At 43.4% G+C, this 26,158-nt stretch overlaps 1 protein-coding gene, 1 non-coding gene and 1 pseudogene across 2 annotated transcripts in view; 2 read left to right on the forward strand and 1 right to left on the reverse strand.

Moving 5' to 3' along the window:
• Positions 1–26,158, forward strand: part of NLN (neurolysin) — a 134,487-nt gene that overhangs the window by 86,236 nt on the left and 22,093 nt on the right. The window contains exons 8-10 of the mRNA XM_075541098.1: positions 3,144–3,510; positions 8,058–8,259; positions 25,551–25,737. Coding sequence (XP_075397213.1) covers positions 3,144–3,510; positions 8,058–8,259; positions 25,551–25,737 — 756 coding nt within the window. The remainder of the gene's footprint in view (positions 1–3,143; positions 3,511–8,057; positions 8,260–25,550; positions 25,738–26,158) is intronic.
• On the reverse strand, positions 9,995–10,101 carry LOC142441921 (U6 spliceosomal RNA). The gene has a single exon (XR_012783199.1). It is a non-coding gene; the product is annotated as a U6 spliceosomal RNA (small nuclear RNA).
• On the forward strand, positions 12,565–13,189 carry LOC142440818 (ragulator complex protein LAMTOR5 pseudogene; annotated as a pseudogene).

Raw genomic sequence — 26,158 nt, forward strand, 5'->3', positions numbered from 1 at the left:
TTTCATTTCGTTTCTTCTAAGGTTGTAGTACTATACCACAGCAGTTGGACAGAGGAACTTAGAATCTTGCACACCTTTAGAATAGGATTGTATAAACATCTTATTGTTTCATTCCTAAGAAGTGTATTGATTACCTTGTATGTATACTGAGGTGCTAACCACAAGGTCAGCAGTTTGAAACCACCGACTCCTCCAAAAGAGATAAATGAGGCTTTCTATTCCCGTAGAGATATACAATCTGATAGAACCACAGCGCCAGTTCTAGCCTGTCCTATAGGGCCACCAGGAGTCAACATTGACTCCATGGCAGTGAGGTTTGAGTATGTAGACTAGAGACTGTTCTTGGGTCTAGGAAGAGTTCATTGTTTATATTGCTCTTATAAATCCAGTCATTATCAAAGAACAAAAAAACGTATCATCGTGAATGAGGGGGAGTGCAGAGTGGGGACCAAAGCCCACCTCTAGGCAACTGGACATCTCTTAACAGAAGAGTCACGGGGAGGAAACAAGCCAGTCAGGGTGCAGTGTAGCAATGATGAAACAGATAACTTTCCTCTAGTTCTTAAATGCATCCTCCCCTACCCCACTATCATGATCCCAATTCTACCTTTCAAATCCAGCTAGACCAGAGGACGTACAATGGTACAGATAGGAACTGGAAACATAGGGAATCCAGGGTGGATGATCCCTTCAGGACCAGTAGTGAGAGTGTTGATACTGGGAGGGTGGGGTGGAAAAGGGGAACCGATTACAAGGATCTACATCTAACCCCCTCCCTGGGGGACAGAAAACAGAAAAGTGGGTGAAGGGAGACTTTGGACAGTGTAAGACATGACACAAAATAATAATTTATAAATTATCAAGCTTTCATGAGGGAAGGGGGCGGGGAGGGAGGGGAAAATGAGCTGATAACAAGAGTTCAAGTAGAAAGCAAATGTTTTGAGAATGATGATGGCAACAAATGTACAAATGTGCTTGACACAATGGATAGATGGATGGATTGTGATAAGAGTTGTATGAAAAAAAAAAAAAGAGTTGTATGAGCCCCCAATATAATGATTTTTAAAACAAATAAAGGAAAGTCGGGTTATATAAAAAAAAATCCACTGCCATTGAGTCCATTCCGACTCAGCATTGCTCACTGGTTTCCAGGACTGTCAATGGTTAGAGATACAGACAGCCTCATCTTTCTCCTGAAGAGCAGTTGGTGGGTTTGAACAGCCAGCTTTGTGGTTAGCAGTGTAACACTTACATGACAGTGCAGCCTGGCTTAATCCTGTAATGTTTCTCATTTAGTGTTTTCATGCTACTGGGTAGTAAAAGGCTTAGTGTTTATTTAATAAAGAGTATTAGCCACTGGTTGTGTTCACTGCGTGGCTACCAGTGCATATATATGAAATTAGCTGGCAACTGGGTAGAAATGAAAAGAGAACATTATAAACAAAACATAATTGTTTTCTACTCCAGAGAGGATTTCTTGTTCTATGAAAGTAATACAAATTGATATACACTAAAACTATCATCGAAACACCATATTCATAGTCACTTAAAATTATTTTGGCCCCTAAGAAAATGTTTAAAAAATTATTTTGGCTTTAGTTTTTTTTAAAGCCCGTGGTTCTTAAAGTTCCTGACATATGGTCACTGATCACCTATCACCTTGCCAACTGCCCTTCTCATCCTGAGAGTCACAATTCTGTGCCTTTCCTTCCTCTGCAGGTAGATAGTTTAATAGCTTAGTCGTGGGAAAGATACTGATTTTCATTTAATCAGCTCTTACCAAAGTTGCCAAAGATGATATTTTATTTATTTTCCTCACCAATGCCTCTCAAACGGTACACACCTCTGACAACTAGTCAAACTATGTAATGGATTGCTTTGATACTCATTTAAACTGGACATCCACTTATTATCTTAATTATGTTAGTGATATTAGATAATGTGTGACAATTAGCCTTTAGCCCCAAATTCACTATCTTCAATGGCCTTACATTAATCCATCAATCTGTATAATATATATGCCATTAATATATATATGAACTTTGACATATAGCAGGGATTCCATAAATAAGCTATATTTATTCCATAATTCCATAAATTGGCTATATTGATATTGAAGGTGGGATAACTAAAGAAGAAGGTGAAGCTCTTTCCGTGAATTTTGCATTGGGAGGGCATTGGAAATGTGATGCGTTGACACAAAACAGGAGATGGGATGTGCAGAAGTTTGGAGAGACGAATATCTTTCCTTCACTGTAACTGCATCCTGAAAGCGTTCCTTCAGAGTGGTGTCACCCCTACTGATACACCTTTATTGTATTCCTAGTGTTGTGCCATCATACTCCCCTGTGCTCTCAGCGGCCCAGCCAGAACTGCATTTCTGTGTTCCTTTCCTGAGCGTCCACCATTCTCAGAGACAGCTGCCTCTGTCTCACACCATGAGGTTGCCTCCGAGACAGCCGTGTCCCCACCGAGCCAAGCACATTTTTATTTGACCTACGTAACAGGGCCTGAAGAACACATATTGAAAGAACCCACTCATGTATCTGACTATAGGGAAACAGTCACAGAATTCACCACAGCGCTTTGTAAGCTGTAGTAACAAAGATTTCTCCATCTGAAAAGTGGAACTGCGGTGTCCAAATATAACTTGTGAGAAATAGGGGAGTGATAAATTAAACCCATGACTGTCAAATGGGTTGAGCAATTTTTACACAATACTGACTGCAGGCCACATCTCCTTCGATAGCCCCACCCCACTTCCCCCACTCTCTGAAGAAGCCTGGCTTCAGTGAGGAATACTCAGATGAGGTGAATTTCCCTGAATCACAACGCTCTTGAGTCACAGATCCCTGAGAGAAATTTCTGCTTTGTTGTTGATGGGAGGCAGCCAGGGCCTGCTTTTGATATTGCTGAAAGAAAAGATAGAAAGAAACCACCCTAAGACAAAAGCAATGCTGTGTAATAGAGCCTCCCTCCCTTTGCCCTTCCCTCCTCTCTTCCCCATATTTTTCCTCTTTCCTTCCTCCTACCTGTATGTCTACCTGTATGTATGTCTACCTCTATGTCTTCCTCTATGTCTACCTTGGGTATTGCAAAGGCGGCTGCACAGTGATTAAATACTGTTTCCACTCCCCTCACAGATGATTTAAGCCAGAAATTGAAACCTTTGGGTGAGGCAGAACGAGAATTTATTTTGAATCTGAAGAAAAAGGAGTGTGAAGAGAGAGGCTTTGAATATGATGGGAAGATCAATGCGTGGGATCTCCATTACTACATGACTCGGACCGAGGAACTCAAGTACTCACTAGACCAAGAAATTCTCAAGGAATACTTCCCAATTGACGTGGTCACAGAAGGCTTGCTGCACCTCTACCAGGAGTTGTTAGGACTTTCCTTTGAGCAAGTGACAGATGCCCATGTTTGGAATAAAAGCGTCACTCTTTACACTGTGAAGGATAAAGCTACAGGGGAAGTGCTGGGACAGTTCTACTTGGACCTCTATCCAAGGTACTGAGCATCACATTGTTGTTGAAAGGCACGTGGAAGGATCAACCACTTCCGGTTTAAGGCTTTTCTGTATCGTAATTCTTAGTACAGGGCTTGGAAAATGAAGGGCCTGAAGCCAGGATGTCTGACTTCATCACATACTAGAGAAGTTGCTTAATTTTTATGTGCCTTGGCGTCTTCATCTACACCACAGGTCCTACACATGGGAGCAGTAAGGATACCTCCTTCCTCTACTTGTTGTAAGGGTTAAGTTGGAGAAGTCCTTGCAGAGCATTTAGAAGAGTCCCCGGCACATAGCGACTGCTTAATTAGTTGGCTAGTGCCATCATGTCAGTGCAAACAAGGTACAAGCCCTCAGCTACAAATCAAAAGGTTGGCAGTGTGAGTCCACCCCAAAGATACATTAGGAAGATGGTCAAAAGGATCCCTCTAGAGCACAGTTCTCCTCTAACATGCAAGGGGCTGCCAGGAGTCAGAATTGACTCCACAGTAACGGGTTACTAGTAGCATTAACAGCAACATCTAGTCTGTGGACTGCATTCATTTAAATGTGGCCTACCCCCCCCCACCCCCAAATGTATTACTTTGTCTGTAATTTGCCTACCAGTACTCTGAAATCCATTGTTATTCCCCTCAGTCTTGCTAAGAAGCACACAGTGTCATAGTATTGAGGTTTGTTTGCTTTCAAGATTTGACTCTTTAAAAAAAAAGATTTGACTCTATCGCTATTATTGACAGATTTATACCTCTTTTTAAGCTTTTATGGCTCCGCAGGATTGAACTATACATCTTCTATTTAGCAGAGCATGCCTGCAAGTGTTACATTGCTTCACATGTAGCTTAAGGAACTTAAGACAGCATTATTTCCAATTTCTCCATCTCATAATTCGTTGGCTATTTTTGTCCTTCATTCTTCTTTTCCATATGCTGTAAATATACAATAATTTTTATATTGCTGTTTTAAATACATAAATTATTTTGATCCATCAAAAATAAGAGAGAATTTTTATTTACCTTTCCTTATTATATTCTCAGCACTCTATTCCTTTGCATAAATCCTTCTCCCTTAAGATTTTCCTTTAAATGTTCTTGTGCTAATATATTTTCCAAGTTTTGCCTTTCAGAGAAAGTCTTTGTTCTTTGGAAGATATTTCTACTTTTTATGAAAATCTGGATCCACAGGCTTTTCTTTCAACATTTCAAAAATGTCGCTCCATTTTCTTCTGATGTACATAATTTCAGGCAAGAAGTCAACTGTAATTGTTATGCCTGTCCATCTGTACTGTGTTCTTTTCCTTTGACCACTTTCAGGATGTCTCTTGCCACTTGTTTTTAGCAGTTACTGTATACTTAGGTGTTTTGGATAGCTTTTTGCTTTGTATTTACCTTTCCTGGTGTTCTGTGAGATTCTTGGATATGTGGTTTGCATCGCATTAATTTTGGGAAATTCTCTTTCAATTCTTCAAATAGTTCCTCTATCCTGTTTCCGTTTTTTTTTGAGATACAAGTTACCCATGATAGATCATTTGATATTGTGTCATAGATCTAGACACTGTAACAGAGTAACACAAAGCAAAAAAGCCTTTGTATTTTAGTTAGGGTAACTTCTGTTAAAAGCTCTGATAGGATAGCGGGTTATCAATTGGGCCTCTAGCCACAGACTCCTGGAGAGAAAGGATGAGATGTTCCACTCTCCTTAAGACTTGCTGCCTCAGAAACACTTAGGAGTCGCTGTGCCCCACCCTAACGGGTCACCATGAGTCAGAAGGGACTTGATGGCAATGAACGAGTGAGTGAATTTATATTGGCCTATCTGCATGTTCACGGAAATTTTCCTTGTCTGGTCAAGTCCACCTGTGACCCTGTCTACTGCAATCATCATCTCTTTTACTGTGCTTTGTGTTTATCTGAGCTTTTTCATATCTTTATTTCTTGTTTCCTGTTTTCTTTATCCCTCTAACCTGTATGGGGTCTTCTTTTTGCATCAGACCCTTAAGTGTATTGTATACAGCTATTTAAACTGTCCGTGTAACCACTCCAATATCTTTGGTCTGTCTAAATCATACTCTCTTGTTTACTTGCTACTTGGCAGTGTGTGTGTTGTTTTCCTGCCTTCATATATGCCTTTGTTATAAGACAAACAACAGGTATATGACAATATATGAATGCAGTTTTTTTTTTTAACCTAGTATGTCGTTAGGGGAGTTTAATTCTGTGTAGTACTTGAGCTGAGTTAGGGCTTTTGTTGTCATGGTTACTCTCAGTTCACCACACGCTTCAAATTTCTGTAATCTGTTTCGGGTAGAAGCTCGTTTGGCTGAGAGTATTCCTCAGTGTCTATTCCACGCCCCCCTTTATGCCTCCCCTGTGTGCTGTGCTTCAGATGGGTCTCTTTGCAAGCTCAGACTGCTCTGCCAGCAGTAGGCTGCTGTTCTGTGTTACTTGATGCTTGTTAACCTGCCTAGGAGCTGGGAGTCCTCCAGTGTCCTGTTGAAGCCTCAGTATTCAGCAGGCACTCTATGCCCTTTGCTGTGATCCTGATCCACTTCACCCTTAGCTGTAGCTCTAGACCCAGAACCTATTCCTGTTCGTCCTCCTGGGGTCCAGGGTTTTGGGGGGATGTTGTTGTTGTTGTGTTTGTCTTCCCCAGTGATAGCGGACCTTCACCAGTGCTGTCAGGATGACAGCATTCATTGCTTTCCCCAGCAGTTTTAAGCGTTTGATCTGTAGGAGAGAGAAGCAAAAAGAAGCCAGACCATGCCCATGGCTGTCCCACAGCAGCTGTGCTTTCCACTGAGATCCGCAGCAGGTCTGATATTTACCAAGGGCTCTCAGCCACCTCAGTCATTCTGCATGCACCCATTGAAGTCTTTGCAGAAAACTTGAAAGTGGATGTAAAATTTCCCCAACCTATATTCTCCCTTTCTCTGTTTTCACTAGTAATTTTTAATTATTAGTAATTTGTAGTTGTTGTCTCTTTTTAAAAAATTGTACTGCAATGACTTATTTTTGCTTTGCCTATTTTGCCATAGAGACACACATATGGTAAAGGACATATTTCTAAACTTTTCATTATAATCATTTTTAAGTACCAAGTTCACTGGCATTAATTACATTTATTGGACTCTACAGCCATCAACCTCTGATCATTTCCAAAATAATTATAAATGATTAGTAAATTAATTCATAATGTAACTATGAATTTAATGAATTCATAATTTAAGTTTAGTAAATGTTGTCCTTGAACAATTTCTTTAAATCTCTTCTTACTGGTAGTGTGCTGTGTCTGTTCCAGGTAAGTCATGCGCTTGCTTCTTTCCATCCACTCTTGTGGGACTCACTTGTTTCTGATTTCGAGTTTAGTTGATGATGCCTCAACCTTAGCTCACTGTTGGGTTTAAGAAAAGTGGTATCTGAAGATGGTCCAGCGTGCTGCTGCTGCTGCTTGAGCGGTTGTTGGCCCTGTATGTGTGGGGCCAATGCCTTTTCCGGCTTTCTCCATCCCAATGAGAAGTTAGAAAGTGATCTGTGTCTTTTTAACTTGAATAGCAGAGGAGTCCTGGTGGGGATACACCTTGCACTGCTAACTACAAGGTCAGGAGCTTGAAACCACCAGCGACTTCTCAGGAGAAAAACAAGGCTTTCTAGTTCCATAAAAAGTACAGTCTTGAAAACTCACAGGGGCAATTCTACCCTGTCCTGTAGTGTCGCTAGGAGGCAGAGTCGACTTGAGGGCAGTGAGTCTTTGAGCATCAGCAGGAAAAAGAGTGGAGTCACCAAGAAAAACAGTACGAAAAAAACAGTATAGAAAAAAAATACACAAACTTAAAAGTTTTTTTTTTAAACCTGCCCAAACCTGAATACACTGCTCACTTCTGAGAACACACACACACACAAATGCCCCTGCTCCAAGATGAAGTCTGGACTTCAGAGCTTGGAAAGCGGCCACCGCTGATACCCAGTAGAAGAGCTGTAGTGGAATTTAATGCTTCTTGCGGCTACCTAAAAGAATTGTCTCCCCAATCCTGTCTAGTGTGTAAAAAGAGCTCGTTTAATTGTGAAGGGAGATTTTCCTTATTTAAATAAGAGGAAAAACCTCATTGTCTGGATTTTGTTTTGTTTATCAAGTGTGTTTTAAAGAAAAACGAAACAAAATTACCTGATGCAAAACCATATCTTTACATTTGACATTTGCTTCCATACTCGCGCAAACTGAATGGATCGCCTCTTTGGCAAAGGGAAGCGGAGCGCAGCAGAGTAAGTCGGCTCGCCAGCCGTATAGAGGTGCGGTAAGCGGTCTGCGGGCTCACTCGTAAGATTCTTCAACAGAAGAAACCTTGGGCTGTAACTCAGGGCAAGTGGTGATGGGTGATTTCTCTGTTTGCTTTGTTTGGTATTCGTTTTTCCATTTTAACGGAACATGGACCATTTTCCAAAAGGTGAGTGAAATGTATTAGGCACCTTCTGGTGTCACTCTGGCTGGGCGGCTGATTGCGGCCGGGCCTGCTTCTAGAACCCTCTGCCCTGACTCTGTGTCTGCCTCCTAGGGAGGGGAAATACAACCACGCCGCCTGCTTCGGCCTGCAGCCGGGCTGCCTTCTCCCCGACGGGAGTCGGATGATGTCGGTGGCCGCCCTGGTGGTGAACTTCTCCCAGCCGGCGGCCGGGCGCCCTTCCCTCCTGAGGCACAGCGAAGTGCGGACGTACTTCCATGAGTTTGGCCATGTCATGCATCAGATTTGCGCACAGGTGCGTGCTTTCCTTCGTCTGCTTTAGCCATCGCTTTTCTCTGATAAGCCTGCCCTGTTCTCTCTCATTGCTTCTCTGGGCTCCGCACCTCCACCTCCTCCTCCTCCTCCTCCTCCTCCTCCTCCTCCTCCTCCTCCTCCACCACCACCACCACCACCTCCTCCTCCTCCACCACCACCACCCCCACCCACCCCCGCACGGTTCTCCGGTTAGTGCGGGTTTTTGTTAGTTGGCTGGTTGGTTTGCAGAAACTGAACCGGTGCAGGAGTTTCTTAGGCCGTGTGCAAAACTCCATTTCCTTTTTCCAGTCATGTCCTTTGTCACAGAGTAGTTTCACTCGACTGTTAATCCACTGGTGAAAGAGCTGTTTTGAATATTGATCTATGGAAAAGGGAAAACCCTCCAACTGGGGAAGAGTTACAAATACTATATTGTTGTTTTTCTTTCAATCCTTTTCCTTTCCAGAAACTTGGGGCAAGTGTCACAGATAACCAGCGATATAATCTCTCCCCTCTGTTTCTATTACTGCTTCACGTAATTCAGTGATCTTCGACTCTCTCCGGGCCCTTCTTAGCCTCGAAGTAGAGTAAGAAGCAGTCTAACCCGGAAACTGGGGGTGTCGGCTTGTTCGACTGTGGTTGTCAGTGTGACGCTAGAGGCTATCCCAGATACCTGTGGGGTCTCTCCCATGGCCGACAGGCCACAGCGGAGCTTCCATGTTCAAACACACTAGCAAGAAGGAAAAGGCAGTGGACTTCTGGAAAACCTTAGGAATAGCAGTGGAACATGGTCTGGCGGGGTCCCAGAAGGTGAGCCCCTCCAATTGGAAAGCACTCAACAAACAGCTGGGGATTCCAGAACACTGCATCGTTCTCATGTGGAAGCCACATCGACCTGGAGGCTGTCATTTGAACCAGAACAGCGAGATGCTTAGTGGTTTGAAATCAGGGAAGATGTGTGTCAGGGTTATATCCTATCACTGTACTTAGTCATTATTGCTGAACCCGTCAGCTGGGAAATGGAGCCTCCAAAGAGGAGCTTGGTACCAGCACTGAAGGAAGGCGCACCACCAATGATATAACCTTGCTTGCTGAAAGGGAAGAGGTCTTGAAGCTTGTGGTGACTCGCAAAGACTCCAGCCTCCACGACGGATTACACCTCAGTGCGAAGAAGTCAGAATTCCTCAGGTCAGCCCCAGTACACGGCATCCTAATACACAGAAAAGATTGACATTGTAAGGGATGTCATGTTCCAGTGCCCATGGAAGCGGCCGTCAAGAGATCAAGTGATTATTGCAAATCTGCTGAAAAAAAAAAAAGACCTTTTAAAAGTGCTTATGACAACAAACAAAGAAGTTCCTTTGAGGACTACAGTGTGCCTTACCCACGCCTTGGTATTTTCACTTGTCTCAGATACATGCACAAACAGTGGACGGGGAAAAGCTGGCACTGACTCAGAGGCACCGAACAACGGCCGCCTTGCAGAGAAGTGTCCATGAAGACTGTGTGCCATGAATTGCACCCGATCCCGAGTTCGGAAGGCGAAATTTTAGAGCACAGTCCAGGAAGCTAGTCTCAAACTAATTGAGCCATATACCTTGCTAATAGTTAACCATTTTTGACAAGTAAAAACATCTTGTTTAGTAGTATAACCTAATAAAAATGATATTAACAAAGGAAGGACAATTTTCCAACTTTGAAATCTCTATCAATCTTTAAATTTTTTTTCTTTGCTTAAAAATATGGAACACTTCACGAATTTGCGTGTCACCCTTGCGCAGGGGCCATGCTAATCTTCTCTGTATCATTCCAATTTTAGTATACGTGCTGCCGAAGCGAGCACCAATCTCTAAATTTTTAATATTTTTATTTTAGAAGAGTTTCACATTTATAGGAATGTTGGGAAATTATGCAGAGATTTTTCCATGTACTGTTGTTTGCCTGTTGTTTTAGAGGACTTGAAGTCTTTGGGCACAATGACTATAGACCACTCCACACCCACCTGCCCCCCGACTTTACTGATGTTTCCCTATGTCCATTCCATTTAAAAATCAGTATTGTGTCGTTGAATTGCATAATTTTTTTCAAATGCTAATGATTTGGCATGGCTATGTAATAAGGCGGCATGAACTATTCAGAGGTGTGCACTGCATGTAAATAACTGATTACAACATTAACCAATAATATAAACAGTCAGTTTGAACTATAAGTGCAAGTTCAAAATTGGAATGAAAACACAGTGCCGTAAGCTGATACCGAGGGCTCAAGTAGAAAGCAAGTGTTTTGAGAATGATGAGGCAACAAATGTACAAATGTGCTTGACACAATGGATGGATGGATGGATTGTGATAAGAGTTGTACGAGCCCCCAATAAATGATTTTTTAATAATTAAATTTTTTTAAAACTAACGTAATTTTAAAAACCATGACTTTTCCATATAGATGAGAACTCAATCTGGCGTAGGTGTGTGTAGTGGATCCCAGTAGTTGTTGCTGTGAACAGCACTGGAGGTGAACATACTCGGCTTCACCTGGCTTCCCTGTGGCCTAGAGCAAGAGACAGCCATGCCTCCATCCTCCAGCCTGCATTACTTGCTCTCACGCCACCCTTCATCCTTCGCTCAGTTCGATAATTTGCTGCAGTGGTCACACAGATAATGAGAATTATGGGGGTTTATTAGGGAAGTCAATAGCTTCCCATAAGTCAGGATCAGCATTGGATGCCCCTCAGCCAATAGTCAAGTTTCTCTCTCCTGTCCTCCCTCTCAGCCTTTTGGTGAAGCCAGCCTGTCTGTCACTCTGTCCCACGGTTCCATAGTGTCAGCCAGATGAGAAGAAGGCACCCCATAGTCTCAGTGCTGCTCCTCTAGGTCTCTGTGCCACATTCCCTGCTGCGTCTGGTCTCAGTGGTCTCCACCACTTGAGACAGAGACCTTGGACAGGCTCTTACAGGGTCCTCAGGCCTTCTCGCTCTGCATGTGCTTCAAAGACAGCTCATCCTTAGAGCCAGGAGGTGGTCACCAAAACTGATCAATTCTCTCTCTGACTGTGGGAAGATAGGACTCGTTATCTTCTCCTCCATCATTTGGATAGGAGTCACAGAGACTCGGATGGAACCATAGTTAAGAAATTTCACTCTACCACAGTTGTAGTCTTGGGGATTAAAATTGTATAAAAAATACGTTTCAGGATTATGGACCATGATTTAGTTACCAGGCTCGCTGAGTTATAAAAGTGTTTTTATTTATATGAATGTTCAGTAGGACAATATGAAAGAAGTGCAAGATATGGAGAAATTCTTTGTTCTCATGACATGTGCAGGACTATCCTGGATATGGCTGCCCCCTCCCCCCCACAGTGATCCCGAATCAAAAATGTATCCTCTCATCTCCAAAATATTACTACCACATTTGATGGGAAACTGTTGGAATTCTTTCACCATTTCATCTTTATATCTTAGAACTTACATCTTTCAGGGAAAAGACAAAGTGGTTTAGAAGGTTTGTTCAGCAGTAACAGGAAAGCCAGAAGTGGGTGTGTCTGGTAAACAGCTTCCAGGTTAGGAAGCTAGATGTCCACATTCATGGCAGCTGGCCCTTGGCAGCGTTCTCTGTCGGCGCTAGGGGCAGGCCTTGTCACTTTGCAGCTATGGTCCTCAGATCCTCAGCAGTCATCATGTCCTATCTACCTCTCTGTCTACCCCTCCATTTGTGCTTCCTTCTCAAGATCCAATAGGCTTTATATCCTCCAAGGTTATTAACTCACAATGTTCTCTGCTCTGAAATCGCCTCCTTAGCATAACCAAGATACTCCTCCCCGATTGGCTTACGTCCGCAAGTGTAGGGATTAGAGTTTATTACAGATATTTGAGGGAGGGAGGCACAATGTACTCCGGAACAGGGAACAAGGTTGGCATCTGTCCAGATAACTAGTCCTGTCATAACCATTCTGTAGTTGTGGTTGTTAGGTGCCATCGAAGTGATTCAGACTCATCGCGACCCTGTGTACAGCAGAATGAAACTCAGCCCAGCCCTGTGCCCCCTCGCAATCGTTCTACCTCCTTAATCTAAGGAGAGGAAATATTTGAAATAATCTATGCTTGCCTCCTTAGATGACTTGAAGTCTCTTAATACAGCATGGGTTTTTCTGAAATATTTATTATATTTGACGTCTTTCAGTGTCCATTTTTGTGGCTGAAGTTTCTTTTCATTAAAATAGGCTGTTTTAAATTTTTCTAAGATATCTTTGAGTATATTAGAAATTCACATAATTGTTGTAGTTTCAGCCTTATGGGATGTTATTTTGATTATTGAAAATCCAATTACGGGCGCAGTCGGAGGAGGAAGCGGCGCGCGGCGGGTCTCTCGGGCCGCGGGTGGGATGGAGACGACCTTGGAGCAGCACCTGGAGGACACAATGAAGAATCCATCCATTGTTGGCATCCTGTGCACAGATTCACAAGGACTGAACCTGGGCTGCCGTGGGACCCTGTCGGATGAGCATGCTGGAGTGATATCAGTATTAGCTCAGCAAGCAGCTAAGCTAACCTCTGACCCCACTGATATCCCTGTGGTGTGTCTAGAGTCAGACAACGGGAACATTATGATCCAGAAACACGACGGCGTCACTGTGGCAGTGCACAAAATGGCCTCTTGACAGATCACCGCTGCACCCTGACATGTTATGACTTCTGTCTCCTACAACTATTAAATCCCAGCAGCTAGGCCATGGCATGCCCACTGGGCAGTTTTCCATCACACTTTTGAACATTTCCTTGTGGTTTAGGTGAAAGCCGACAACGCAAGTTCTTTTCCCATTGGACAATTTATACCACATTTCATGACATCGGTTGTGATCTCTCCCCACTCCCACCCCATTTCCACTCCCCAACTTGCCTGCTCCTTCTGCCTTCGGACTTTTGCTTTGGGGCAAACGCTGCCCATTTGATCTCTTAGGGTTGAAGGCTGAGGAGCACGTTCTCCCTTGGTGTTACTTGCTGTTCACCCCGGCCTGTAGGCCAGCCTATTGTTCAGCTATGGGCAATCCTGGCGGTGTAGAGGTTAAGTGTGGGGCTGATCACTGCCATGTCGGCAGTTCAAACCTACCAGCTGCTCCCTGGGAGCAAAGTGAGGCTAGCTACTGTTATCAAGCATTATAGTTTCGGAAACTCATGGGGGCAGTTCTACACTGTCCTACAGGATCACCCTGAGTCAGTATCAACTGATGTTAGTGTTTGTTTTGGGTTTTTTAATTTAGCTGTAAGGTGAAGCTTCTCCAATAGTGAGCTCAGTTTTCAAATGGAAAAGGTGTTTTAAGGCCAGTCTCAGGATTCCACCAGGTCCTTATCAGATCAACAAGCCTGAATTTGGGTTTTGTCCTACATTTTTCTCTCCCGTGTACACCCTTTTGTAATCCCTGTTCTGGTTTCAGGAGAGCGGATAGTGTGGTACAGTCCTTTGGACTAATAGTTTGCGTTCGTCTCTGACTGTCTTTAACCCTCTTTGCTCCAGATGGGAGACTAGGAGTTGTGTGTGAGGCGGCTACTTGCAAACTTTTCAGACTTGGGATAGTTTGCTATTTATTTCAGAGTAAGCTGCTTTGGGGGCGCGCTCTGGACTAACCTATCACAATATTGGTGAGAAAGGCTCATGTGTAGCAGCATGTCCCTGATGCCTTTGTATGTAGAATTTATTATATTCAATAAATCTGGTTGGAGGGAAAAAAAAAGAAAATCTAATTACATATTTGTACAAAATTAGTGATGAACTGCTTTATTTTAGCATATTGACTCCTTTTGAAAACCTGACTAAAACTATGGATACCTCTTTCAGAAAAATGGACATTTACTCAGACACCAAAACACAGAATCCCCTAGTACTTACAGATCCCCTACATTCCTGCACAGGGTAGACATCAGGTTAAGAACTTCTGGATTATAGCACATTTCCTTCTAATTTGTATATTTATTGTAGACTGGCGGCTTAATAAGGAAGTAATTTGGTGTCTTAATCATATCTATGAAAATAATAGCAATCTTCACATAGACTTTTCTTTCCATGAACTCGATCTATATTCTTGTTTTCAGGTAGAGTTCTCTGTACCCTTATACATGGTTATCAAGTACTGAGAGGACAGTTCTGCGGAACCCTTTTACAATATTCTTATTTCTCTTTATTTTGATGCTCTGCGACAGATACTTTTGAGTTGGAAAGTATTTGCTTGGTTCTGTGACATTTTGAGGTGTTCGACTCCTGGATGAGGAATATATACATTGCAGTCGCCAGTTTGATGTCTCCCTTCTGGAACAGTAGATTTTGTTCAGTTCGTGGAGTTTTGCCAAGTATCATCATGAGCACAAAATGTGTCATGCTGATGAATTGGTCATCTCGATGTGAGGTTATCTCTGAGTAACCCTGCACTTGCCTATTGACTCCTCGGATGTTCTGTATTGTACAGCACTTTAAAGAATAACCACAGTTAGAACCAAGGGTCAAAACGTTTGTCTTGAAAGTAAGAGGCCCAGATCCTTATAGTCGCAGGATTTTAATCACGGCAGAACCCTTTGTAGTGAACTCTACTCGATGACAGTGAATCACATGCATAATAATATCTACGTTCAGTGTTACTTTTGGCTTGCTGATCTGAAAACAAGACAGTGAATTAAATAATTGCCTTGTGAGCATCTATCTAGTAGATTGGTTTTAAGATCTGGCAGTTCAGTGTGAGAGTTTGCCGAGAGCCCGTGTAAGCTAGTAAATTAAAATGTCTGGGCAGGAGCATCCAGTTTTCTAACACAGAGCTACACTAGTTCAACATGCCTACTATCTCATCATTCAAGAGATGAGTTTCACCCATGCTTCCTTTTGTTTACACGACAGAGCATATAATTTTGAAGATAGCGATCAAGAAGTGGTTTCTCTAGTTCCTGTTCCTGTTTCATGCCTTTATCATGGTTTGGACTCTCAGTAATCTCTGTCCTTTTGAACTTCTGCAGAAGGAAGAGTCCTGTCTCCTAATCGCGTCCAGTGCGACGGCTGCGTTGGCTGGTCTCTTAAGAACAGTCACATATTTGAACCTCTGGGGATAGTTAGTTTCAGGAAGCTCATCAGAATCACTGTAAAGCCTTCTTCGTTAAAAGGTTAAGAGGGAGTAAGACTTCTGGTGACGAACAACAGAAACATGGGTGAAGGGAGACAGTGGATGGTGTGAGATATGAAAATAATCATAATTTATCAAGGGATCATGAGGGTGGAGAGGGAGGGAAGAAATGAGGAGCTGATACCAAGGTCTCAAGTAGAAAGAAAATGTTTTGAAAAGGATGATGGCAACATATTACAAATGTGCTTGGCACAATGTATGTATGGATTGTGCTAAGAGCTGTACAAGCCCCCAATAAAATTATTTTAAAGAAAAACAACAAATAATTCAGATTGTGAGATTTCCAATCTGAATTTAGCAGTAACAAGCATTTTTGTCTTGGGCTGCGAACCGCAAGGTCGGCAGGCCGGAACCATTAGCCGCTGCACAGGAAAAAGACAGACTTTTTACTCCCGTAAACAGTGAGAATCCTGGAAACCCACTGGGACAACTCTACCCTGTCCTGTAGGGTCGTTATGAGTCGGAATTAACTAGATGGCAGTGAGTTTCTTTGAGTTTATTATGAATAAGCAAGACTGTATTTAGGAAACTACCCTGATCTCATGACAAGAGCACTGGATTTGAAATCATTTGTGTATTTGTGGACCTAGCTTTGTGGCTTCTGCCAAGCTATTGAACCTCTTCCCTGTCTGGTTTTTCTCACTCATAAAATGGGGACAACAGTGATGCTCATACCCAGGTCCCGGAGGAACAGGGGGATTAAAAAATAATACTAAAAATACGGAAGGAGTCACAAGGAAAATCACAAAGCCCTTCCATATTTGAAGTGAATTTATTACTTTTACCTATATATAGTTCTTATACGTAATTCAGCTGCTTTGGGAGCAGGAAGTACCACATAGTTGAAAACTTTAAGAAATAAAATAAAGATAACATTGTCACTTCAGGTTTAGGAGAATTCACAAATGCTTGTGCTCCATAAATTATGAGTGAAACTCTATGGAAGAGGACAGCCAGGCACCGAGTTTGTGTTTACTTATGTTTTAGTGATTCCTGCCTCCTTAGAAAGTTTGTTCCTGAAGTTTTAGCATAATCAGAATGACAGAGCATTGGAGGTGGTGGGACTCGGTTGAAGAGAAAGGAGAGTCCGATGCTTTTCAGCGTTCTCTCCCAGGAATCGGTGCATGGAAGCAGCTGGAATAAGTCTGTGGCCAGACCAGCCAAGACCGTAGCTGGTTAGGCAGGCTAGGCAGGCTGAGGCAGATAATAAATGACTGCCAGCACTTAGCTTTTGCCAGAAACCATAAACAGGACATTGCATTCGCTCCTTCATTTTATTCTTATTCATTTATTCTGGAGGTTGGTAGGTAGGCACGATTGTTCTCCTGATGCCCTGAATGAAAGGAAACTGACAGAGGAGATCAGAAGAGTTGACAGTGAAGCTGAAGGTTATGGCCTCGATCCTTCTTCTCTCACCCCCACTACTGCAGACGGCGTGTTCCGGATTTGCCCTCCCAAGTACAGTGGGCCTCAAAAAAGTTCATTGGGAAAGGGAATTGAGTGATGATAGAATTTTTCCCAGGAAGTTGTATCCAGTTACTCACAGAGGTTTGGGTGCTGCAGGCATCTCACCGACAACCTGGGACGCCTCTCAGGATTAGCCCACTTCTCAGCCCCCACCCTTTGGGCGCTGGTATTTCTTTATTTTTGCTTTAACTTCAGAAGTAAGTTCTCTGAGGATCCCATTTTTCAAATTGTATTTATTTGTATGCACACAAAGACATGTATCCAGGAGCACAAAGGACCACCCACAAAGGTATAGACGAGAGTGTGGTGTTTCATGCCACTGCTGCTTGGACTGATGCTTATTCAACATGCTTACTGTATTTACTTCCTCCCTGCGTTGCCCGCTCCCATTCTCCCTCCTAACAGCGTAATCTCTGAAGGTGTCGTTGTTCGCCTTACAGCCTTGCCTAACCACAACGGTCCTTTGACTAAAAACTGAGCCACAGAGCGACTAAGAGCCCAGTTTTAGAGGTTCCACCAATCAGTCTTCCCGTGAAGTCCGGCCTCTCTCATGATTGTGCGTTCTGCACAGTTGTCTCCCCCTCCATCCAGCACCTTCTAATGTGGGCCCTTTTCAGGAAGGTGGTGTGGTAGCCACCCACCCGCTAGCTCTTCTGGTTCAAGGTTGCGGGCGTCCACTAGCTTCTTGGACTAGTTATTTCCACTTGGCTTTCACTGTCCACCCCTCTTCTTTCTCTGAAAGGTGCCTGCCTTGGCGGCATGGTAGATTATACAAGGGCCGCTGACCGCAAGGTCATCCCCTTGAAACCGCCCTCGGAGAAAGATGAGGGTCTCTGCTCCTGCCAAGACTCCGTCTCAGAAAGCCACGCGGCTGGCGCTCCCTGCTCTGGGGGCACTAGGAGTCAAAAGTGACTCCATGGCACTGAGGTTGGGCTCTGGTTTTGTTTTGGGGGCAGCGGTGGGTTTCCTCTGATCAAGGACAGCCAAATAGCTGCACCTCAAATGATGACTTACGGTGTTTGGTTTTTTTCTTTTAATTTTTTTTCATTTATCATTTTATTGGGAGCTCTTACAGATATCATAACATTCCATAGTTCAGTCACATACAGGCTTTTAAGACCCTCGTTGCTACCTACCAAAGTAGTCAGAAGTTTGCGTGAAAAAAAAAAGTTTTACGTGTAAACACAAATACAAATCCTCATACAGGACTTGTTGAGCTTTGATTTATCTAATTCGCTCCAGCTCAGATTGTTGCTCCATTAATTTAGTAGTCAGTCTCTCTTTGTTGCCTCAAGTTATCTGTTAAAGGTTCAAATATATTATAAAAACCCATAACTGAATATGGTATAGACATCCTATTAGCTGTTTAAAATTAAATATTTCATCTTCTAACAATTTTCTTCCTTTCAAGAATTTCTACCCAAATAGGAATCTTAAGTCTACATTAAGCCTCTATTTTGTACAGTAATATGTACAAAAAATATTTTCTCCAGCTATAATGTTAAAAAGCTTTTTGAAGTGTCATCTGCAAAATAATTTGTTACTTGGATTATTTGGTAATAGATTTCTCAGCTTTATATGCAAGATATTCGGGGGTACCTAGTATCTCCTGCACTTCACTGGCTGAGCGGAGACTTCGTGGTGAGCCTTTTTTCCACTAGGTGAGCATCAAGCAACTTGCTCAGACTTAGTACACCCAGTGGCATCTCCTGGGAATGTTCTCTCCGTTGCAGTGAATGTTTTCGTAAAAGCAGTTTGGCTGGAACCTTGTTTTTTTGTGATGGTTGTGAATTTTATTTCCTGCGACTGGGAAATTTTATTTCCTGCTCTGGGAAACTCCCGCAGAAACTGTTGTGATATTGAACACAGCTTACAAGGACAGCACTATGGGACAAACTCGGGTGTACGAGTGGTTTTCTCTTTTCAAAAAGGTGAAATATCAATTGATGACAAACCTCATTCTGAATGTCTGACAACTTCCAAACAAATGATTTGAAAAATATTTCCAAGAATGGAATCGCAAATTCGACAAATGTATTAAGTGCAATGGAGTGTACTTTGAAGGTGATAAAGTTGTTTTGTAAAAAAAAAATTAAATACATAGCTTTGGGGGAAAATGCCATTTTGGGGGGTATCCCCTCTTTTATCAGTACTGGTAGTTATGATAGCCCTTACAAAGTATTATAGAACTCATTGGATTGTAATTTTAAAACTGTGCAATGAGAGTTAAAGATAACAACAGTAAATATGTTATATAGACAATCCTGCAATAATTAATAAACAATCATTTCAGTGGATCCATACATACACACACACACACACACCTGCTGAACAGGTATAGGAAGGCATATGCAATTACATCCACAAACATTGACAGACACATACATATTTGTATAGCTGCAAATGTATCCAAATATGCAGTAAAGCATACAGACACATTTATGCAAAATTTGGAGCCATAACTAAATGCCTTGAGGAACTAAGTTAGTGGGCTTGTGGCATAGGACCATAGCCTTGAGATATTTGTAGATCAATTAGCATAACAGTCCACAAAGACGGCTGTGTTACATTCTACTTTGGTGTGTAGGCGACTTGGGTCTGACAGGCTTGTGGTTGGCCATCTAAGATACAATTCCTGGTGTCTCCCATCTGGATCCAAGAAGAATTGAGAAATCAAAGGGTTAAGGAAATGGATGAATCACTCAAGCCACGGCCCGAGAGCCTGAGACCAGAAGAACTACGTAGTTCATGACTACTGACTGCTCGGTGCCAGATCACAATAAAAGCTCTTGGACAGAGTAGGAGAAAAATGTATAAGATGCAGAGACTTGTTTTAAATCAAAGAAAGTAAAATAGAATTTCTATTGTACAGATTAAACTATTTGCACGAAAAAAGAAAAAATTCAGAGACTGGTGAAACCCCCAGTGCAGGGCCCTTAGGTCCGCGTCAAACCTGGAACTGAAACCACTCTGAGAAATCACCTTTCATCCAAATCATCCCAGTAACCTAACGTGAGCCATAGCATAGCGCCCGGCCAGAGGAGGCCAAATGGGCAGTCTTTGCCCAGGAGCAAAGTCCAGAAGGCAAGAAGGAACAGAGCAGAAGAATGGAGACAAACAAGGAGCCCGGCCCAGAGGTGGTGGAAAGACTGCTGCCCATTGAAGGCATTGTGACTACTGTCTCTAAACACACCATGTTGCATCATGTAACATACAATATGAATTGTTGAATGGGACTAGAATTAGTCCACAAACTCTCACCCAAACCACAACAAAATATTCAACATAATTCTAGAGAATTAAGATGGAAAAAGATAAAATAGAAAACTGCTGAGGGACGGGGGAGTGGGGAGGGAGGGACAAAAATGAGGGCTGATGCCCAGGGGCTTAGGTGGAGAGCAAATGTTTTGAGAATGATGAGGGCAATGAATGTACAAATTGTTCTTTACACAATTGATGTATGTATGGCTTGTGATAAGAGTTGTATGAGCCCCTAATAAAACAATTTTTAAAATAATCATAGCATTGTGAATGAGGGGGAGTACGGAGTAGGGACCCAGGACTCATCTGTGGGAAATTGGACATCCTCTTGCAGAAGGGCCGCGGGGAGGAGACGAGTCTGTCAGGGTGCAGTGTAGCAATGATGAAGCATACAATTTTCCTCTAGTTCTTGAATGCTTTCTCCCCATTACTATCATGATTCCAATTCTACCTTACAAATCCAGCTGGACCAGAGGATGTACACTGGTACAGATAGGAACTGGAAACACAGGGAATCCAGGACAGATGAACCCCTGAGGACCAGTGGTGAGAGTGGCAATACCGGGAGAGTGAAGGGAAAGGAAGGGAGAAGGGGGAACAGATTACAAGGATCTACATGTAACCTCCTCCCTGGGGGATGGACAGCAGAGAAGTGGGTGAAGGGAGATATCAGATGGTGTAAGATATGACAAAATAATAATTTATAAATTATGAAGGGTTCATGGGGGCAAGGGGAAGGAGGAGAGAGGAGAAAACGAGCTGATTCCAAGGGCTCAAGTAGAAAGAAATGTTTTGAAAATGATGAGTTAAACAAATATGTATGGATTGTGATAAGAATTGTATGAGCTCCCAATAAAATGATTTAAAAATAATAAAATAAATAAATGCTAACATTAAAAAAAAAAACTGCACAGGCTGGGCAGTGATGGCGAAGAGCGAAGCAGCCTTGCTGTTTGCCGAGGAGAGCCCATCGGACTGCTAGAGTCGAAGCTTGCCCGTGGCGCCTCCGTGGGCTTGCACAGTGGCTGACCATGGCGTCCTCTATATACAATGTAGTCGTTTGCTAGAAACTGGGTTTTGAATTTCGTGAGTTGCTTTCCCTGCGCATTTGAAAAATACTCAAATGGTGTTGTATGAAGTCACACAGAGAAGCAGTGTGACTGTCGGGAAATTAGTAAGCAGTGGGTTATTTTTAGCTTTGCTCCCCGCAAACATTTCCTTTTGTTCTTTAGAAGACATTGTTGGTCTGTTCATTCATTTGCTGGGTTGCCAGCCCCGCCTCCTCCCCCGCCCCCAGCACTGAAAGATGGCTTCTGGATAGAATAAGCCCTCTCTTCTCTGCCCTGCGTGACATAACTGTGTTGATTCTTATTTTGCTCGATGCTAACCCCACCATGTGAGTTATTCTTTTGTTCTGTTTTCTCTGGGTCCCGACCTTCAAGTCCCCCCACCCCCATACACACACGTACCCTCTTTTGTTGTGATTTGGGCTGATTTTCTCCCTCATCTGCAAATACCAACTTTGAAAAATTAGCACTTTTCAACTACACAAGTAGGATCATGAAGCTTATATTTCTGTTAAACTTTTGTTTGGTAGTCACGGATGGAGTGATCTTGCCTTTATTTGCTTTCTTAGTACTCGTTTTTAAAAACTACATACTTTAGAAAAAGTATTCCATTCGCATTACAAATATTGCTGCCTCCCCAGTCCTTGATAGATGGTTCAGAAGTCTGGCCTTTACACCACAGCCTTATCTTTGATCTTTGAAAAAAGAAAGAAAACCTGTAGCGTTTATTCTGACCCACAGCATCCTCCTGTAACAGAACAGCAGGTTCTCCAAGTCTGTAAAGCTTTTTGAAAGCAAAATACTACATCTTTCTCCTGAGGACCAGCTAGTGGGTATGAACTGCCAGCCTTTGGGTAATCAGCCATGTGCTTTAACCATTGTACCATGAGGACTCCTTGACTATAAAGGAAGCCAAATGTCTAAGTGAGCATATAGAAACCCCACCCTAACTATGATATATTTCCAATGGCTTCCAGGATGATTGGCTATTCTTTTACATCCTAACCTAATTGAACCCTTTTACTTTTTCCTTAAGACAAGTGATATGCCTAGAATAGTTAGAATCGTGGGTCTAGAGTCAGACTACCTGGGTTCAAATCTACCTCCTCCACCCCCCACCCCCAAAAAGAGCATGGTCATCAAGTCCATTCTTGCTCCCCGACAGGGCAGAATAGAACTGCCTCTTTGGGTTTCCGAGAATGTAACTCATCTTTCCCTTGCAGAGCGGCTGGTGGTTTCTAACTGCTAACCTTGCTGCTAGCAGGCCAATGCTTAACCCAGGATGCCACCAGGACTTCTCAAACACTAGATCTACCACTATTCTCTTTATGTACCTCATCTTAAAAATGGGTCTAATAGGACTTGCTTCATACAGTTGTTTTGGAATTTGAATTGCATAACCAATATAACCAAATGTATTAAAATCTCATTAAATGTTGGCTATTATTCAAAAATTTTATATAGAATTGGGTAGGCTTTTTGTTGTTGTTGTTTTTGTCCTTTTCTATCATGTACGGTGTTAGAAGGTACCATTCTGAGGCTTTAAAAGGAGGGGGTTGTCCCCCTAGGGTCTCATTTATTTCGCTGTAAGGGTTTTTTTGCTGGAGATGCCTGCCCTCAGAATAAGTGGCCTAAATCCAGCTCCTATTGAATTCGTTTGCCTTGGCCCTCCAATATTCGCAGCGCTTTAGAATCAGCACAATTATGATGGGAAGTCAAGCAAAGCATATTTTTGCATAAAGAGCGGAATGCAGAATGTGAGGTGGCGTTGACAGCTGTGCCTCTGCCCTGTGGCCAAAAACAGAAGGGGTATTTGCTGCAGATTCAACGACCCCATCTGCTGCCTTCGCTGGTTAAGCCCTTTCCCTGCCCCCCCCCCCCCATTTAGAGCCCCAGGGCAGAGAAAGTCAAGGCGAGAGCGTGGGGATAGAGCGCTTCCGAAGAGAAGACAGGAGGGAGGTTCTGAGAACAGAGCAGAATGATGACCCCCCCACCCACCCACCCCATTCAGCGGAGGACCCCGAGGATGAATGCCAAGTCTCTCCTGCCACTGGCAAGTGCACCTGTGTTGGGAGGCGGTAGGAAGGTTAAAAACCACGGGAATCTAGTGATTCCCCAACTCCTAGCTTCTTCAGTTTTACTGGCGTCTGACACTGCAGTTTACTGAACTTGCCCTTGTTTTTTGTTGTGTTTTTTTTTTACTCTTACTATTCTTAACATAAGACCTCAGAATAAGCCTTTTATATTTCCAGGGGTGCTGGAGCTTCTAAGAAGGAGCTTAGTGGGTTATGAATTGGGCTGCTAACCACAAGTCAGTAGTTCAAACCCACCGAGGGGAGAAAGTAGGCTTTCTGCTCTTGCAGAGATCCAAAGCCTCAGAAACCCAAAGGAACTGTTCTGTGGGGTAGTTTTAAGCGGTGGGTGGTGATGTTACCGCCTAAGCATCTTTGTGTCTTTTTTCCTCTACTACTTTACCTCTCCTGGCCAATTGGTTGGTAGCCCTGATTCCCACTGAAATCTTTTCTGGAGGCCCTGGCGGTACATTCAGTTACACACCAGGCTCCTAACTGAACTGTTGAGCTTTTCAATTCCCCCCAGAGGCACCTGTGTCTCACTAGAGAGACGGGGCTTTCCGCTTCTCCCGCTCTAGCCACTGCAGACAGTGGCGCACAGTCCTGTTCTCAAACACACCGAGTCACCTGGAGTCAGAGGACTGGGCTCACCATGACTGGGTTAGTTCGAACAGCTAAGCAGTAGGGTGCTACTTGCCCACACAAGGCACATATTAAATAAACGACTGTAACCAAAGAAAGGGGCCAGCTTGGGAGCAAATGTGTGTCTTGCATTCTGGATTTCTGAGTCTATTGGAAAATCATTTAGAAATCTTTTTTATTTTGAAAGCTTAAAGCTTGTTTTAGCGTCTGAGCCCTGCCTGCTGCAGATGGTATGCCTGTGTTTTGAGATTCTCTGCCCGCTTGTCCTTGGGCCTTTCTCTGTGAGTAGTACACTTCCTTGTACGGCAGGCATGCCCCCGCCTAAGAACCCCACGTTAGCATTTCCTGGTGATGGTTCCAAGTTTGTCTGCCATTCAAAGGATGAAATATATTAGCTGAAGATAGAATTTTGGGGGGTTATTTTTCATGTTGCATGGCTGCTGTATGTTTTGTTTTGATTTAAATGTAAGGGCATTTTAACCCTTCATTCAGGGAATATGGAGGTATGCCGAGTGAAATCTGTTAATGACAAAAGGGCAAGTACTGCCCGCGATCACGATTATAAAGTCAAGAAAAGATTTTCTTACTATGAAGTTGAACAAGCGGCCAGCTAGCTCAGAAGCACACCAGCCTGTGCGATCATGAGGTGTCAAAGAGATCAGGTATAAGGCATCATCAAAAAAAAAATCTTACCATAATGAATGAAGGGGGAAGTGCAGAGTGGAGACTCAAAGCCCATTTGTCAGTCACTGGAGATCCCCTCACAGAGGGGTCTAGGGGAGGAGATGAATCAGTCAGGGTGCGATGTAGCACCGATGAAGAATACATCTTTCCTCCAGTTCTTAAATGCTTTCTCCTCCCCTCTCCCCCCCCCCCCACTACCATGATCCGAATTCTACCTTGCAAGACTGGATAGAGCAGAGGTTGTACACTGGTGCAGATAGGAGCTGGAGGCACAGGGAATCCAGGGTGGATGATACCTTCAGGACCACAGGTGTGAGGGGCGATAACTGGGAGAGAAAAGGATGAGTGGATTGGAAAGGGGGAACCGATTACAAGGATCCACATGTGACCTCTTCCCTGGGGGATGGACAACAGAAAAGGGGGTGAAGGGAGACTCCAGATAGGGCAAGATTTGACAAAATAATAATTTATAAATTATCAAGGGCTCATGAGGGAGGGGGAGAGGGGAGGAAGGGGGAAAAAGAGGATCTGATGCAAAGGGCTTAAGTGGAGAGCAAATGCTTTGAAAATGATTAGGGCAAAGAATGTACAGATGTGCTTTATACAATTGATGTATGTATATGTATGGATTGTGATAAGAATTGTATGAGCCCCTAATAAAATGTTATAAAAAAAAGATTTTCTTACTAAAAGGAACATTCTCTGATGGCTACCAGCCGTGCGAAAGCAAATTACTGAACTGGAGGATAAACAAATCTTGGTGACGGGGCAGGCAAAAAGAAAACTTTGTTCACACACACAAGAAAAGAATTGGGAATTACTTCATTTATATTGAAAAGTTACCTTTCTTTTAAAAGTTAAAGCTGATGGCAAGAGATCATTTTTACACAGGAGATTTACAAAGTAGAAAGAAAGCAAGTGCTTCTCTGTTTACTTTGCAGACTGACTTCGCCCGCTTCAGTGGGACAAACGTAGAAACGGACTTTGTCGAGGTGCCGTCCCAAATGCTGGAAAACTGGGTGTGGGACCCCGACTCCCTCCGAAGACTGTCACAGCATTATAAAAATGGGAGACCGATTACGGATGATCTGCTTGAAAAACTTGTTGCTTCCAGGCTGGTCAACACAGGTATGCCTTGAAGGTTTAGAAGGAAAATCCATTCGAACTGGCTCGATGCCGAATTGCTAGCACGTTCTTCTATAAAACATTTTCAGGGGCGGAGGGAAGCTCATCGGTGGAGCTCCGAGCTGAGTGTGATGTCACTCTGTACCCTGTCCCTTGGGAAGGTCTGAGGCTAGGGCCAGCAGCAGCCCTAACACAGCCCTCCCTGAGCCGCGGGGCACCAGGCGCCTAGAGAAGGGCTCCGCCCGAGGGCAGGCTGGGCAGGAGAAGCCGTGGACTCCACCTTCTGGAGGGGCCCGGCCGATGCCTCCTTCACCGGAGCTTGGAACAGACTTCCGGCCGGCAAAGTGAGTTCAGTGGCTAAGGCGGGGCACCCTTATGGAGCCTCATGACCCAATTCAGACTGCTCTCCCCCGTCCTCAAAAAA

This window comes from Tenrec ecaudatus, chromosome 2, assembly GCF_050624435.1.
Source record: "Tenrec ecaudatus isolate mTenEca1 chromosome 2, mTenEca1.hap1, whole genome shotgun sequence".
Lineage (NCBI taxonomy): Eukaryota > Metazoa > Chordata > Mammalia > Afrosoricida > Tenrecidae > Tenrec > Tenrec ecaudatus.